The sequence below is a fragment of the Rhinatrema bivittatum genome, chromosome 2 (assembly GCF_901001135.1).
Source record: "Rhinatrema bivittatum chromosome 2, aRhiBiv1.1, whole genome shotgun sequence".
NCBI lineage: Eukaryota > Metazoa > Chordata > Amphibia > Gymnophiona > Rhinatrematidae > Rhinatrema > Rhinatrema bivittatum.
This window is the reverse complement of record NC_042616.1, coordinates 351,778-368,781: the sequence shown is the minus strand read 5'-3', so window position 1 is coordinate 368,781 and position 17,004 is coordinate 351,778. Positions and strand designations below refer to the sequence as shown.

At 46.9% G+C, this 17,004-nt stretch overlaps 1 protein-coding gene across 1 annotated transcript in view; it reads right to left on the bottom strand.

Moving 5' to 3' along the window:
* The window catches only part of SLC4A2 (solute carrier family 4 member 2), a 234,807-nt gene that overhangs the window by 88,119 nt on the left and 129,684 nt on the right, over positions 1–17,004 (bottom strand). The window contains exons 4-5 of the mRNA XM_029587230.1: positions 15,843–16,078; positions 8,671–8,819 (exon numbers count right to left, since the gene is read on the bottom strand). Coding sequence (XP_029443090.1) covers positions 8,671–8,819; positions 15,843–16,078 — 385 coding nt within the window. The remainder of the gene's footprint in view (positions 1–8,670; positions 8,820–15,842; positions 16,079–17,004) is intronic.

Here is a 17,004-nt window from a genome sequence, read left to right as displayed (position 1 = left end):
TTCTCGACATTTGTAGAGTCTCAAACTAAAAAACAGGGAGGTCCATATTCAAAAGCATTTAACTGGCTAACTCAGAAGTTAGCTGGCTAGATGAATATTTGGGTACTTCTAGCCGGCTAAGTTAGGGGCATTCCAAGGGGGCAAGCGGGAGGAGCTGAGTTAGCTGGCTAAGTCTGGTTGGGCCAAAGAGCTATCTAACGTTAGGTGGCTCTGTTCAATAGTGCGCTGTCACCACTGAATATACCAGATAGGTTTATCCGGCTAACTGTGCTAACTCAGCTGTCTCTAAACATGGACCTCAAGATTTATTTACTTCAATCAGGTGGTCTTAGACCTGGGTCCTAACGTTTTCCCTATGTTCTCATGCAAGACTGGAAAGCGAGACCACATCCACCCTTCTCCAGTCTCGCGGGACAACGTTTCCTCCTCAGGCTTCTGTATTTCCCATCTAAGGCCAGAAGGGGACTCCTATGCCTCCTGCCCACCTGAACTCATAATGCCCCGCATAATGCCCCGCTCCATCCAGTTCACTACCGGCCTTCTGTACGTTCTCCCATCCAAGCCCAGAATGCTTCCATATGACCACGCTTACTTAAAACTTTTATCGACTGCTTATAACAAATTAATTGGTCTAAGCTGAGTACAAGTATAGAGTATTAGACAAACAGATAAAATGCATGTAAAACGACTCAAGAACATAGTAACGCAAGTTATAAAAGGGTTTGAAAAGCTTCATGAAATAAAAATGCTTTCAGCTGCTTCCGAAAAGATTTAATATTTGGCAGTAAACGTAATGGCTGTGGTAGGGTATTCCCACATTATAGGTCCAAATACAGAAAGCACTCGTGCATGGATGTCAATCAATCGAGCTTGCTCAACAGCAGGGGCGGTCAGGAACAGATTGGCAAAGTTCGGCATGGAACGTAAGATTTAATCTAAATGGATAAGTAAACTAGATTTTGTTCTAACATTTAAAAGCAAAGGGTCAATATTTTACATTTTATTCTTTGGAATACCAGAAGCCAATGTAACTGGACTAATACAGGAGGAAATTGTTCCTTTAGTTTGGTGCGAGTTATTAATCGAGCCACATTTTGAAATAATTGTAGCATTCAAAGCCTGTGTTTAGATAGTCTAATCGATATAGTGTTGCAATAATCAATCAAATGCAAAACACAGGATTGCAAGAGATTTCTAAAATCCTGTGGAGATAACCGGCAACTCAGGTGACGTAAAAAACGCAACTTATGAAAGCCCCAACGTAAAAGTAAACGAGTGACCCTGAGAATGCATAATAAAAGGGATGTGAGGTCAAAATCAATGGCTGCGTCTGTCAACGGCAGGCAGAAACACAGAGCGCACTACTGCCCCAAAGGATAAATGCCCCGGGGGTTTTAAATGAAAACAGAACTGCACTTCTTTGGTGGGACATAGGATATTCCTGAAGTTTTGATTGGGTTGGAAGGAGGGCATAATTCGGGATTTATTTGGCGAAACGTAATTGTGTGTGGATAGATTGTGTGTGAACGTAATTGTGTGTGGATAGATAATTTGCTTATCTATCCACACCCCCAAAACTTGGGGGTGTGGATAGATAAGCAAATTATCCTTCCAAACACAGATTAAAAGTTAAACCCAACTTGTGGTTTTTCAGTTACATTAGGTAAGGCCATTGCAGAATTATTTGTCGCTTTTTATGGATTTCCGTTTAGTGCTACAGACTTTGGTGCCGAGTACATTGGACTACTGTAATGTTTAAGTTATAGGCCTTCCTAAATATTAGATGAAAGTGTTACAATGCAGCTGTAAGAATGATATTTTGCTCTAACACTGGGGGGAAAGTGTTAAGCCTCATATGAAAACTCTCCATTGGTTGCCTATTTTACAGCGATCTCAATTTAAGTTACTTTCACTAGTGGATAAGGGGGTTTATGATGAGTATAGTTGTTTATCTTCTAAGATTTCGTTATATGTTCCAAATCATGCCTTGTGCTCAGATTCACAACATTTTTGAACTTCCCTTCTAGTCAGGATTCTCGATTGCAACGCACAGATCTAAAGCATGTTCGATCGTAGGCCCCTGTGAATGGAAGAAGTTGCCACTACAGTTACGTTCAGAAGGAGATTATAAAATCTTTCATAACAAACGAAAGGCTTATTTACACAGGCATACTCAGATCAACTTCTATGAATTTAATGCAGCTCCACCTGTTTTGAAAGAGCTCTGTATGTTGCATTTTAATGTTTTAATTTATTGTCATGATGTGATTTTTCTATTTATTATTATGTATGAGATGACTGTAATCCGCACTGGACTGTTTGGATTTGTGGAATATAAGAAATTTAAAATAATTAAATACATAGACAACAAAAATAAAGTTACCGACAAACGTTGAGAAACCTATTTAGGATGCTAATGGGAGAACTGGGGGGACCTCGTGTTGACTGCGCAAGGAAGCAAAAATATATTTTGCTAAAAAAAATGCTTTAAGAAAATAGGCCTAAAAAAACTAGCAAAGCGAGGCTCTCACCCGACTGCGAGACCACAGGCTGTGCGGAAAAGAACTGATTGAGGGGACCCCACGTGGACAAGGCATAATGCATGCCTGAGGATGCTCAATGAGGCTCAGTCAAAGTTCTGCAACCTTCAACATAAGTTTTCTGTACCGGGCTCCATTCGATGATGTCACCCATGTGTGAGGACTGCAATCCCACTTGTCTTCGGAGAAAAGCTTATAAACCTTTTATACGTTCCCCTCCACAAGTTAACAGGACTTTTCTATATCCCCCATGCCTCCGCCCAAGCTCACAACGCAACTATGTCTGCCCAAGCTTCTGTACGTCCCTGTCTCCCCCTGAGCTCACAATGGGACTTTCTGTGTATAAGGAGAAATTACTATTACTTGATAATTTCCTTTCTACTAAGGAAGGCAGGTGAATCCACACCACAGTGGGTATTGCACTCCTACCAGCAGATGGAGGCAGAGTAAAGCTGACTCGCTGACATCACTGACATATAACTCTGCCCCGACACCAGTCTGCCAGTATCTCCCAAAAAGCCAAACTGTGAACAAACTGATTATATTTGAACATGACTAACAGTCAACCACTCATGCTTCTAACCAACTGGGAAACAGAGTTTAGCAAAAAGGTTCACATCCTAGAGGCTGGTTATATCACTTACCAGTCCTTCAAATGAATGAACAGAAATAACACTCTTCATTGTCCGCATATAAAGGATGAACTAAAAGCAAGTAGGCAGCCCAGGGTGGGTTATGGATTGGAAAGGAAATTACCAGTTAAGTAGTAATTTCTCCTTCCTCTGCACTCATGCAGGCCAATGCACCACCAGTAGGATGCACCAAAACTACTCCCGAAAAAGGTGGGAAGCTGCCCATGGTACCATCAACACCGCACATGTGCAAGCTGTGTCCTTCTAACATCCAAGCGGTAATGTTGGAGAAAATATGTAAGGAGGATCACATCGCTGCCTGGCAGATGTGAATGGGAGACAATAACTGAAGCTCTGTCTGCAAAACCCCCTGACCTCTAAAGGAATGTGCCCTGACCTGTCTAGGCAATGGGACATCTGCATCCACACAGGCAGCCATGACGACTTCTTCCACCCATTGGGCTATAGTTGCCCACGTTGCTGGTTCTCCTTGTTTACCTCCACCATGGAGCACAAACCGTCGATCAGACCTGAAGGAGTGAATAATCTGTAATTATTGCACTGGATGCTACTTGACATACAACACATGCCAAAGATGATAATCCCGTTCATTGTCTATCCCTGTCCAATGTGGGCAGGGAAATAGACTTATTCAAATGAAACTCCAAAATCACTTTTGGCAAAAAAGAAGGCTCAATCCTAAACTGTACTGCCCCCTGGAGTTATTGGTAGAAACAGCTCATGGCAGGAAAGAGCTTGCAGCTCGGAGACCCACCAATGCTGAATAGATTGCCACCAGAAATACTGTTTTCAAGGTGAGCAGCCGCAATGAGAAACCATGTGGTGGTCAAAATGTAGGATCTGCCAAAAAAAATACAAGGCCCAATTAAGGTCCCAAAGAGACACCAATAGCCGCAAGGGAGGATGTAAATGCTCGATTCCCTTCAAGAGCTTGGACAAACATGGATGGAAAGACAAGGCTCTACCATTGACCCATCCCTCTATAGCAAGCAAGAGCTGCTACCTGCACCTTCAGAGTGTTTAAAGCCAAGCCTTTAACCAAAACTTCCTGCAAAAATTCAAATATAAGTGGACATACAACTTTAAGAGAGTGAGAATCTCACTCCTCACAGCAGCTCTTGAATACTCTCCAAACCCTAACATAAGCTAAAGATGTAGAAAACGTCCTGGTCCGGAGAAAAGTGGAAATCACTGCAGAAGAATATGCTTCAGCAACTGAGCCCTCTCAACAGCCAAAGCAAAAGACAAAACCGATCCGGATCATCATGCAGTATTGGCCCTTGATGCAACAGATCTCTCCAGACTGACAATCTGAGAGGACTATCCATCAGTATCCTCTGAAGATCGGCATACCATGGCTTCCAGGGCCAATCCGGAGCCACCAAGTATGGTTTCGGTCTGACTCACAATGTTCTGAATGACTTTGCCCTTCACTGGCCATGGTGGGAAGGCATTTAACACCCTGCTCCACAGTCATATCTGAACGAGAGCATTGATTCCCAGTGCTCTCAGATCTCTTCTGTGACTGAAGAACCATGGTATCTTCGCATTGATGGAGATTGCCATCAAATCCAGGTATGGCCGACCCAACATGTCACTGAGTTGAAAGGCCTCGTCTGCCAACTCCCACTCTGAGACCAAGATCTGAATGTTGAGGACGCTGGCCCATATATTGTCCTTCCTGGAAAGATGTTCTGCTCACATCCTGAATGCATCTACTTCACAGACACCTGTTGGCTTCTGGCTCCACCTTGATTGATTGATATAGGCTACTGTCATGGTATTGTCTGACATTATCCTTACTGCTCGGTGAACCACAAGCATGCCAGTTGAATTGCATGGGCTTCCAATGGCAAATGGAGTCTCGCTTTATAGTCCTGCGGCTACAGATTCCACTGGGAGAGCAATGCACACTGAAGGGGCTGCATGTGCACCTTCATCCAGGGAACTACATCTAATGTGGCCACCATCAATCTCAGGGCCTGCAGGTAAGACCATACCATCCGGTGAATATTCCTTCTCAGGGCCTGAACTTGGAGTAATTAACTTCTGAATGTGACTCTCTGGCAGAAACACTCTGCCCTGTTACTCATCAAATTGCAGGCCGAGATACTCTAGCATCTGAGACAGCTGTAAACTGCTCTTGGCCAAGTTCAGCACCCAGTCTAGCTGCTGAAGCAAAGAGATCACCTTGTGAGACGCCAAGTGAGATTCTCTTCTGCACTTTTGGTCCAAACCAACCAGTCATCCAGATGCAGATAGACCAGAATGCCCTCCTTGTGCAGAGATTCTGCTACCACCAGCATGACCTTGGAGAAAGTCCTGGGCACAGTATCCACCCTGAAGGAGAGGCCTGAAATTGATAATGATGTTCCAGAATGGTGAAGCATAGGAAACAATGATCCTGGCGAATGGAAATATGTAAATAGGCTTCTGTAAGATCAAGAGACATGAGAAATTCCCCTTTTTGTACTGCAATAATTATGGAACATAGATTTTCCATCCTGAAGTGAGTCACAGGCAAATGTCGATTGACTCCCTTCAGATCCAGGATGAGCTAAAGGACCCCTATTCTTTCTTGGAACCAACTAAATAAATGGAATAGTGCCCCTTATTTTCTTGTAATATGGAAATAGGAATTACGGCCTTCAAATCCAACAGCCTCTTTATCGTGGTCTCCACTGCCACTCTTTTCTGCAGAGGGTTGCATGGAGAGACCATAAATACATCCGAAGAAATTCTAGAGCATAGCCATCCCTTACCACCTCTAGGACCCGATGGTCCTTTATAATCTGGGCCCACCTTTGATAAAAGAGAGTTTTGGGAGATATCTCATGTTTTACCCATGAATCACCAAAAATGAACCATAATAGCCAAAGAAGGGTACAGGCCAGTGAGCCCCAGACATTGTCACAGCGAGAGAAAGAACGTTTACCCAGGGGAAGCTTAAACAACATTGTCTTAGTGGAAACAAGAGGCCTTGCCCTGATACACTGAAGGATGCGCCTGTTTGCAAATGTCCGTCTAAATAAAAAAAACAGACAGAGAGACAACATGATTTAAGTTCATAAGCAGGAGTCATGGGCCAGCCAAGCAAACAGAGGTCAGAAAGACCCCCACCCTTGGGAGGGCAGTCGGAGAAGGATAAAAACGCTTGCACTAGCAGACAGCTTAGCATACAGAAGTGGCAGATCTCCCCTCGAAGAAATGGGGAGTGGGAAAAGACCTGCAATGCAGCAAAAGATCCTCCCCACCATGTGGTCAGGCATGAGACTACGCACATTCATCAGCTGGGAAGTATAAGACGGGGGGGGGGGGGGGGGCGCAAAGAAAAAAAATAATAAAGTGAGGGACCCCCTCTGGGGAAGCGAACCCTGAGGGGAGGGAATCCAGAGAGCATCCCTGCAAGCGAAAGGGGGTCCTGAAGGAGACCAGCACTCCCTGCTATTGAGGAGGGAGGAGACGAGGTGTGGCCCGGAGAGAGGAGGTGCCTGCTCAGGTGCGGAGAGCGACACAGAGTCTGAGACGGTGAGGGGCAAGAGCAAGCCCAGGAAGCAAGTCCTTCCCCTGCACACACTCTCCAGCCCTCCAGTCAGAGCCTGCTTCAGAGGTGAGCAGAGGGATGGCCTGAAGCTGGAACCAGCCATACGTGTTAATATATTAAGCAGGCTAAGGTTTACGGCTTGTCTGTTACCACTCACAATACAGAACTGATCAGCCATACGTGTTAATATCTTAAGCAGGCTAAGGTTTACGGCTTGTCTGTTACCACTCACAATACAGAACTGATCAGCCATACGTGTTAATATATTAAGCAGGCTAAGGTTTACGGCTTGTCTGTTACCACTCACAATACAGAACTGATCAGCCATACGTGTTAATATATTAAGCAGGCTAAGGTTTACGGCTTGTCTGTTACCACTCACAATACAGAACTGATCAGCCATACGTGTTAATATCTTAAGCAGGCTAAGGTTTACGGCTTGTCTGTTACCACTCACAATACAGAACTGATCAGCCATACGTGTTAATATATTAAGCAGGCTAAGGTTTACGGCTTGTCTGTTACCACTCACAATACAGAACTGATCAGCCATACGTGTTAATATATTAAGCAGGCTAAGGTTTACGGCTTGTCTGTTACCACTCACAATACAGAACTGATCAGCCATACGTGTTAATATATTAAGCAGGCTAAGGTTTACGGCATGTCTGTTACCACTCACAATACAGAACTGATCAGCCATACGTGTTAATATCTTAAGCAGGCTAAGGTTTACGGCTTGTCTGTTACCACTCACAATACAGAACTGATCAGCCATACGTGTTAATATATTAAGCAGGCTAAGGTTTATGGCATGTCTGTTACCACTCACAATTCAGAACTTTCTTCAGGGAAAACTGATGCTTGGTGACCAGGATATTAGAGAGAAGAATTCTTGTTATTTTCTAAATGCTATATCATGCCAAATCTGATAAATAAAAGTCTATTTCTGAGGAGAATACATAGGGACTTTTCCCGACATAGGACTGTAAGTAAGGTGGGAGGGTAACAGACAGGTCCCTGTACCCCTACACTTGTGTACAAGAAGTAGACGCTCGCCTATCTCCTGATTTAGTAGGTGAGTCCCCCACACCTTCACTGCATAGATCGAGACGCTGCGGACCCAGAGTCTGCAACCTCATGAGGCTTCTTAGGCCGAAAGGGCTGAGATCTTCCAACAGGGACAAGACTTTGGAGTAGTTGCTCCTCTGTAATTATGATTATCCACGGTCTCCTCCCACCCTCACCCCATCCATCCATCCACGCTCCCCTTCCACCCTCACTCCACACATCCATCCATGCTCCCCTCCCACACATCCATCCACGCTCCCCTCCCACACATCCATCCACGCTCCCCTCCCACCCTCACCCCACACATCCATCCACGCTCCCCTCCCACCCTCACCCCACACATCCATCCACGCTCCCCTCCCACCCTCACCCCACACATCCATCCACACTGCTCCCCTCCCACCCTAACCCCACACATCCATTCACGCTCCCCTCCCACCCTCACCCCACACATCCATCCACACTGCTCCCCAACCCTCAGCACAGGAAACCCATCAAAATCATCCCCCTCAACCCCTGGGAAAGTGCATCTAACTCACCACTAATCCCCCAGCACCCGTCAGTGAAGGGCATTCATCCAAATCAACTCCCCCAGTCCTCAGTACGATGCATCCATCCAACCCAAACCCCACCCTTCGTGAAGTGTAGTCATCCAAGCTCCCGTCCCCCAGTATTTCACTTCATGTTTGTCACAGCCTTTTGGTTTTAAAAGGGGGGGGGGGGGGTGTTACTGGTTGCGATCTATGCTCAGAAGGTGATCTGTGCGGTGGATCTGAGGAGGACTCCTCATGTAGAAAGGAGAGAGAGAGGGGGGAGGGAGGGTTGTGCGAGGAGTGAGGGGGTGCAGATTCCTTTCGCTTACCTCGCTGCCTCTTCCTCTGTGGAAGGAGGGTCATGAACTCCGCTGTCTCTGGGTGACGGCTGCTGCTCGCTCCCTGCTGAGGCATTGGGACTGCCCATCTTGTAATGCACTGACCTTGGATCCATGGCGTCGTCATCATGGAGGAAAAACTGCACCAAGGAGAAAAGAAGTCAGGGGTAGCTGAAGGGCATCGTCTGTGAAACACCATATGGCCGGCGCCATTTTGTACGGCAAAACGATTCGGGTGCAGGAGGTCGTTCCCGGACCCCTGCTGGACTTTTGGCAAGTCTTGTGGGGGTCAGGAGGCCCCCCCAAGTTGGCCAAAAGTCCCTGGGGGTCCAGCGGGGGTCCAGGAGCGATCTCCTACGCTCCTGACGTCGGGGGACAAAAAACAAAATGGCGCCGGCGCTACCTTTGCCCTATCATATGACAGGTCAAAGGTAGCGCCGGTGCCATTTCTACAACGCACCGGAGGCCCGAGAGTTAAAGATCACACCGGGACCCCCCCCACTGGACCCCAGGTAATTTAAGGCATTTTGGGGGGGTTCGGGAGGGTGGGGGATTTATTTTAAAGGGTCGGGTGGGTTTTAGGGTTGTTTTAGTGTGCCGGTTTTCCCGCCCTCCCCCTTCCCCTCCCCCCGATTTACGATTTTTGATGATAAATCGGGGGAATTCCTATTAAATATCGCCTCTAACGATTTTTGACGATTTAAAATATATCGGACGATATTTTAAATCGTCAAAAAACGATTCACATCCCTAGTAGCTATGGCCATCTGAATGCCATATGCAGACTTGTATTAAAATTATGCTATTTTGTATTTACTCTCTTTTTTTTTTGTATGCAATAATTTGTTTTATTCTTCTATTTCTTGTAGACAGCTGGTCCTCACTCAGGATGTCTTACCATTAAGCAGTTTACGAATTTTATAAATAAAAGATGGCTCTGCTTACTCACATAAAACACAGTAACAACGATAAACTCCCTCCACGTGCAAGCACTCTGTGACGTAACGTAAAACCCTGCTGAAAATCCACTCAGAAGCAGAAAACCTGCGGTAACTCCCAGGCCCCCCCTACAGTACTGCAAATATCACACCAGGCCACCCTAGGACACCAATGCACCTTCGACTGGGGAAGCGTTCTATTTGCGACAGATCGCCACAAAGAAACTGCACACCAGCGGAAAAACTCATCGCAGTTACACAAGTGTAATCCCATCTCAGGCCCACGCTCAGTAACGTGGCTGAGTCCCAGAGCCACGCACCAAATGTAGGTTTCTCTGTTGGGGTGAGGAAGGACATACCTCGAAGACCCAAGTTGGTAGTTGCTCTCTAATCTGAATTCTTCAGTATTCAAGGAGGAACATGTAAGCTATACCCATGCCAGAAAGGATATTCGAAGGCAATGATTCAGAGGAAATGAAAAAAATCTCAGTGAACCCTTCCTCGCCTTCAACCTAACTCTCCCATGCGAATCCAACAACTAGTCTCTTTCCCTTTTCTCTTTCTCCTAACTCTCCCTAACCCTCTCTCCGGCTAGACACCGCATTCCTCTTCCTATTCCTTTTCTTTCCCTATCTACCATCTCCTCTGTACCTCGTCCCCTGAGCTGATTTATACACATTAATTATATTGATTTATTTATATTATCTACTGTATTTACTGTTAAGACGAGTTTCATGAGTTTTAGATTATGTTAAAATGAGTCTCAGAGTTTTAAGTTACGTTTAGTGTTTCTACTGTTAACTGGCAACATTGTTCCATGTACCGCCTTAGAGCGAAATTGAAGTTTCATTGTAAACCGATATGATTTGTACTTCTACAGGAATGTCGGTATAGAAAAAAAATAAAAAAAATAAATAAAATAAGATGTACTAGGGCAATTTGACAAACTAAAGAGTAGCAAATCATCTGGACCAGATGGTATGCATCCCAGAATGCTGGAAGAATTGAGAAATGAAGTTGCAAACCTGCTATTGGAAATTTGTAGTCTATCAATAACATTGCCTATGGTACCTGAAAACTGGAGGTTTGCCAATGTAGAGCCAATTTTTAAAAAGGGATCAAGGGGTGATCCAGGAAATTACAGACCAGTGAGTCTGACGTCTGTGCCAGGCAAAATTGTAGAAACTTTCATAAAGAACACAATTGCCGAACATATAGATAGGCACAGTTTAATGGGACAAAGCCAACATGGATTTACCCAAGGGAAGTCTTGCATCACCAATATGTTACATTATTTTGAGGGCGTAAATAAATGTGCATAAAGGTGAGCCAGCTGATATGGTGTATCTGGATTTCCAGAAAGTATTTGACAAAGTCCCTCATGAGAGACTTCTTAGGAAATTAGAAAGTCATGGGATAGGGGGCAGTGTCCTATTGTGGATAGGGAACTGGTTAAAAGATAGAAAACAGAGAGGAGGGCTAAATGGTGAATTTTCCCAATGGAGAAAGGTGAATAGTGGAGAGCCCCAGGGATCTGTTCTGGGACCAGTGCTTATTAATGTATTTATAAATGAACTGGAAATGGGAGCAACTAGTGAGGTGATCAGATTTTCCAATGACACAAAATTATTCAAACTTGTCAAATCACAAGAGGATTATGAGAATTTGCAAGAGGACATGGGAGACTGGGCATACAAATGGCAAATGTAATTTAAAGTAGACAAATGCAGAGTGATGCACTGAGGGAAGAGAAACCCTAATTATATCTACATAATGCAAGGTTCAACATTAGGGGTGGCAGTTACTGCCCTTAACAGAAAGCATGGGGGTAACCTGCATGGAGCGGCAGTTACTACCCTTAACAGAAGGCATGGGGGTAACCTGCATGGAGCGGCAGTTACTGCCCTTAACAGAAGGCATGGGGGTAACCTGCATGGAGCAGCAGATACTACCCTTAACAGAAACATGGGGGTAACCTGCATGGAGCAGCATTAACTACCCTTAACAGAAACATGGGGGTAACCTGCACGGAGCGGCAGTTACTACCCTTAACAGAAGGCATGGGGTAACCTGCATAGAGTGGCAGTTACTACCCTTAACAGAAAGCATGGGGGTAACCTGCATGGAGCAGCATTTACAACCCTTAACAGAAGGCATGGGGGTAACCTGCATGGAGCAGCATTAACTACCCTTAACAGAAACATGGGGGTAACCTGCACGGAGCGGCAGTTACTACCCTTAACAGAAGGCATGGGGTAACCTGCATAGAGTGGCAGTTACTACCCTTAACAGAAAGCATGGGGGTAACCTGCATGGAGCAGCAGTTACTACCCTTAACAGAAGGCATGGGGGTAACCTGCATGGAGCGGCAGTTACTACCCTTAACAGAAGGCATGGGGGTAACCTGCATGGAGCGGCAGTTACTGCCCTTAACAGAAACATGGGGGTAACCTGCATGGAGCAGCAGTTACTGCCCTTAACAGAAGGCATGGGGGTAACCTGCATGGAGCGGCAGTTACTACCCTTAACAGAAGGCATGGGGGTAACCTGCATGGAGCGGCAGTTACTACCCTTAACAGAAACATGGGGGTAACCTGCATGGAGCGGCAGTTACTACCCTTAACAGAAGGCATGGGGGTAACCTGCATGGAGCGGCAGTTACTACCCTTAACAGAAACATGGGGGTAACCTGCATGGAGAGGCAGTTACTACCCTTAACAGAAGGCATGGGGGTAACCTGCATGGAGAGGCAGTTACTACCCTTAACAGAAGGCATGGGGGTAACCTGCATGGAGAGGCAGTTACTACCCTTAACAGAAGGCATGGGGGTAACCTGCATGGAGAGGCAGTTACTACCCTTAACAGAAACATGGGGGTAACCTGCATGGAGCAGCAGTTACTGCCCTTAACAGAAGGCATGGGGGTAACCTGCATGGAGCAGCAGTTACTACCCTTAACAGAAGGCATGGGGGTAACCTGCATGGAGCGGCAGTTACTGCCCTTAACAGAAGGCATGGGGGTAACCTGCATGGAGCGGCAGTTACTACCCTTAACAGAAACATGGGGGTAACCTGCATGGAGAGGCAGTTACTACCCTTAACAGAAGGCATGGGGGTAACCTGCATGGAGAGGCAGTTACTACCCTTAACAGAAGGCATGGGGGTAACCTGCATGGAGATGCAGTTACTACCCTTAACAGAAGGCATGGGGGTAACCTGCATGGAGAGGCAGTTACTACCCTTAACAGAAGGCATGGGGGTAACCTGCATGGAGCGGCAGTTACTACCCTTAACAGAAGGCATGGGGGTAACCTGCATGGAGCGGCAGTTACTGCCCTTAACAGAAGGCATGGGGGTAACCTGCATGGAGCGGCAGTTACTACCCTTAACAGAAACATGGGGGTAACCTGCATGGAGAGGCAGTTACTACCCTTAACAGAAGGCATGGGGGTAACCTGCATGGAGAGGCAGTTACTACCCTTAACAGAAGGCATGGGGGTAACCTGCATGGAGAGGCAGTTACTACCCTTAACAGAAACATGAGGGTAACCTGCATGGAGCGGCAGTTACTACCCTTAACAGAAACATGGGGGTAACCTGCATGGAGAGGCAGTTACTACCCTTAACAGAAGGCATGGGGGTAACCTGCATGGAGCGGCAGTTACTGCCCTTAACAGAAGGCATGGGGGTAACCTGCATGGAGCGGCAGTTACTACCCTTAACAGAAACATGGGGGTAACCTGCATGGAGAGGCAGTTACTACCCTTAACAGAAGGCATGGGGGTAACCTGCATGGAGAGGCAGTTACTACCCTTAACAGAAGGCATGGGGGTAACCTGCATGGAGAGGCAGTTACTACCCTTAACAGAAACATGAGGGTAACCTGCATGGAGCGGCAGTTACTACCCTTAACAGAAACATGGGGGTAACCTGCATGGAGAGGCAGTTACTACCCTTAACAGAAGGGCATGGGGGTAACCTGCATGGAGCGGCAGTTACTACCCTTAACAGAAACATGGGGTAACCTGCATGGAGAGGCAGTTACTACCCTTAACAGAAGGCATGGGGGTAACCTGCATGGAGAGGCAGTTACTACCCTTAACAGAAGGCATGGGGGTAACCTGCATGGAGAGGCAGTTACTACCCTTAACAGAAACATGAGGGTAACCTGCATGGAGCGGCAGTTACTACCCTTAACAGAAACATGGGGGTAACCTGCATGGAGAGGCAGTTACTACCCTTAACAGAAGGCATGGGGGTAACCTGCATGGAGAGGCAGTTACTACCCTTAACAGAAGGCATGGGGGTAACCTGCATGGAGAGGCAGTTACTACCCTTAACAGAAGGCATGGGGGTAACCTGCATGGAGAGGCAGTTACTATCCTTAACAGAAGGCATGGGGGTAACCTGCACAGAGCGGCAGTTACTACCCTTAACAGAATCAGACATTATCTGCCATAATTTATTGTGTTACTCTATCCTTGCCAGTATGGCGTTTATTATGTTCCTAAATGGCTAACCATTTAATTGATAGCCATACTAGAGCCAGCTGCAGGTGTGTGTGTGTGTGTGTGTGTGGGGGGGGGGGGGGATGACTCCTCTCCCCCCTACCCACAACCCTAAACATGTCTGCCTGCTTCCTATCCCATTAACTTGGTTCTTATATACAATCCGGGGAGCCAGGAAAAAGAGACACGGGAAAGTCAGCCCTCTGCCCTCGCACTGCTGAAAGGACTTAGCTTAGGGCTCCTCTGGTCAGAACACAAGAACATAAGACGTGGCCATACCGGGTCAGACCAAAGGTCCATCAAGCCCAGTGGCCGATCCAGGTCACAGGTCGCCGGCAGGATCCCGAGAGGTAGAGAGGTTCCAAGCTGCTGATCCCAGGAATAAGCAGGGGATTTCCGCAGCTCCATCTTAATAATGGTTAATGGACTTTTCCTCCAGGAACTTACCCGAATCGTTTTTAAACACAGCTACTCTAACAGCTTTCACCACATCCTCTGGCAACAAATCCCAGAGCTTAATTATGCGTTGAGTAAAAAAATTATTCTCTCTTATTAGTTTTAAATGTATTACCCAGTAACTTCATTGTGTGTCCCCTGCTGTTTGTACTTTTTGAAAGAGTAAACAACTGATTAACATTTACTCATTCAATTCCCCTCATTATTTTATAGCCCCCTATCATATCTCCCCTCAGCCGTCTCCTGTCCTAGAGAAAATATTCATAAACTGCTATTTAATTAATAAGCAATAGCAGCTTGTGATCTATTTACTGTTTGGGTACTTGCCAGGTTCTTGTAGTGTGGATTGGCCTCTGTTGGAATCAGGACGCTGGGCTTGATGGACCCTTGCTCTGACCCAGTAGAGCATCTCTTATGTTCTAAACCAACGGAGGTGTCTTCAGAGGAGGACATGGAGTTTGAAGTTCAGGAGATCCTCAACTCTAAATGCATCTAAAACAAACTCCTCTACCTCATCTCCCAAAGAGAATTCCTGCATATCAGCCTCAGATGTCCAAGCTCCTCGTCTCACCTGAGAGTCCCATTGCCTCTTCCCAAGGAAGCCTAAGACTAGGGCCTTGGGGAGGTGCCTCAGGGATGGCCTGCAACCCAACTTACTCACCCCCAACTCCCCCCGCCACCAGTACCGGCAGAGATGCCATCCTGCCGTGTTCCTCGATCCTCGTTGATGTGAGCAACTTGGGCTATTTAAGGCACAGCCACACCCCACAGCTTTGCCTCAGCAAGAGATCCTCCTGTATCCCTGCACTGCATGCTGCTTCCTGTGGCTCTCGTTCCCTTCTTGCCTTGCTCCATGTTACCTTATCTGTCCATCTCTCCTGACTCCTGGTTCTGACCCTTGCTACGGACATGGACTACTCTTCTGGACTGCTGCCTGCTTTGACCTCAGCCTGGACCTGCACCTGCTTGCCTGCTGTGACCTTGGCCTGTCCAAGACTTGACTAGGTCAGGCTACTCCTTACTGAACTCTTGCCTAAGTCCTGCTGATCCCTGAAACCCAAGGGCTCACACCCTGCGGGGGAATGGGGTTGGTATAAGTGAAGCCCCTGAGATCCAGTCCTACCATGGCCGAGCCCACCTGCTGTTGGCGTCAACCAAGTAGGGTCGACCACTAGACTTCATGAACCATGCGTCAGCCCAAGGTCTCGCGTTGGTGACGGAGAGTTTCGGGGGGGCGAGCCTCTCTGCTCCCAGCGACGTACCTGCACATCCTCTGCCGATGCTCCAGGAACTCTTTCCTCCCCCGACTTCTCCGTGTCCGTGTCAGGGCCCTCCTCCTCATCCTCCTCGCCTTCCTCTATAGTGGGGTTCTCCCCTGGTATGGACGCTCGCCGTTTTCTTTTCTTGCCCTTCCTCTGAGTCCCCTTCTTCCTCCGGGCCTCAGGGGGGAGGTGGGTGGAGAGGGGGTGGTGGATGTGATGAGAGGAGTGGCGGTGGTCTGCAAGTGGGCAAGAAATGCAGCTGCCAGAAATGCGAGACAGACAGACAAGCGACCAAGACCAAGGGACAACACAAAGATGGAGCTTCAGATTGGCAATAATCCTTCAGTAAGAGAGTTGCTTCTGACCGAAGCCCTCGGGGCACGCCTAACCCCCAGCTCAGGCTTTCAGAAGAGACATGAGATGCAATGGGAAGCAATGAATGCAGATCTCCCTCGTGCATATTCATTGTGGAAATCCTGAAAACCCGACCCCCGACGAACGAGTGGAGAACAACCACCTCAGAGCAGAACAAACAGCTTGAAGGACCTCAACACAGCGTCAGCAGCAAAGCCATCAACGCCCTCAGCAGGGACACAAAACTTAATTAAATACATTATAACGTCAGGGCAGCTCTCTCTCTCCTCAAGAACGGTAACACAACTGGGGACTGTGTTGAGTGACCACAAAGAAAAGGAACAAAACAAAAAACAAGAGACTCAAGTGGATGCACCATTAACAAATAATGAGCCTACAGACACACAAACAATAACACATAGGGAAGGCCTCCATTCATACGTCCCATTATACACAGAGAGAGACTTCGGACACACGCCCAATTATACAGAGAGAGAGAGAGAGAGCCCGCAGACACACATACAATAACACATAGGGAAGGCCTCCATTCATATGTCCCATTATACACAAAGAGAGCCTTCAGACACACACCCAATTATACACAGGGAGAGCTTGCAGACACACATCCCATTATACACAGAGAGAGCCTGCAGACACACATCCCATTATACACAGGGAGAGCCTGCAGACACACATCCCATTATACACAAAGAGAGCCTTCGGACACACACCCAATTATACACAGGGAGAGCTTGCAGCACACATCCCATTATACACAGAGAGAGCCTGCAGACACACATACAATAAC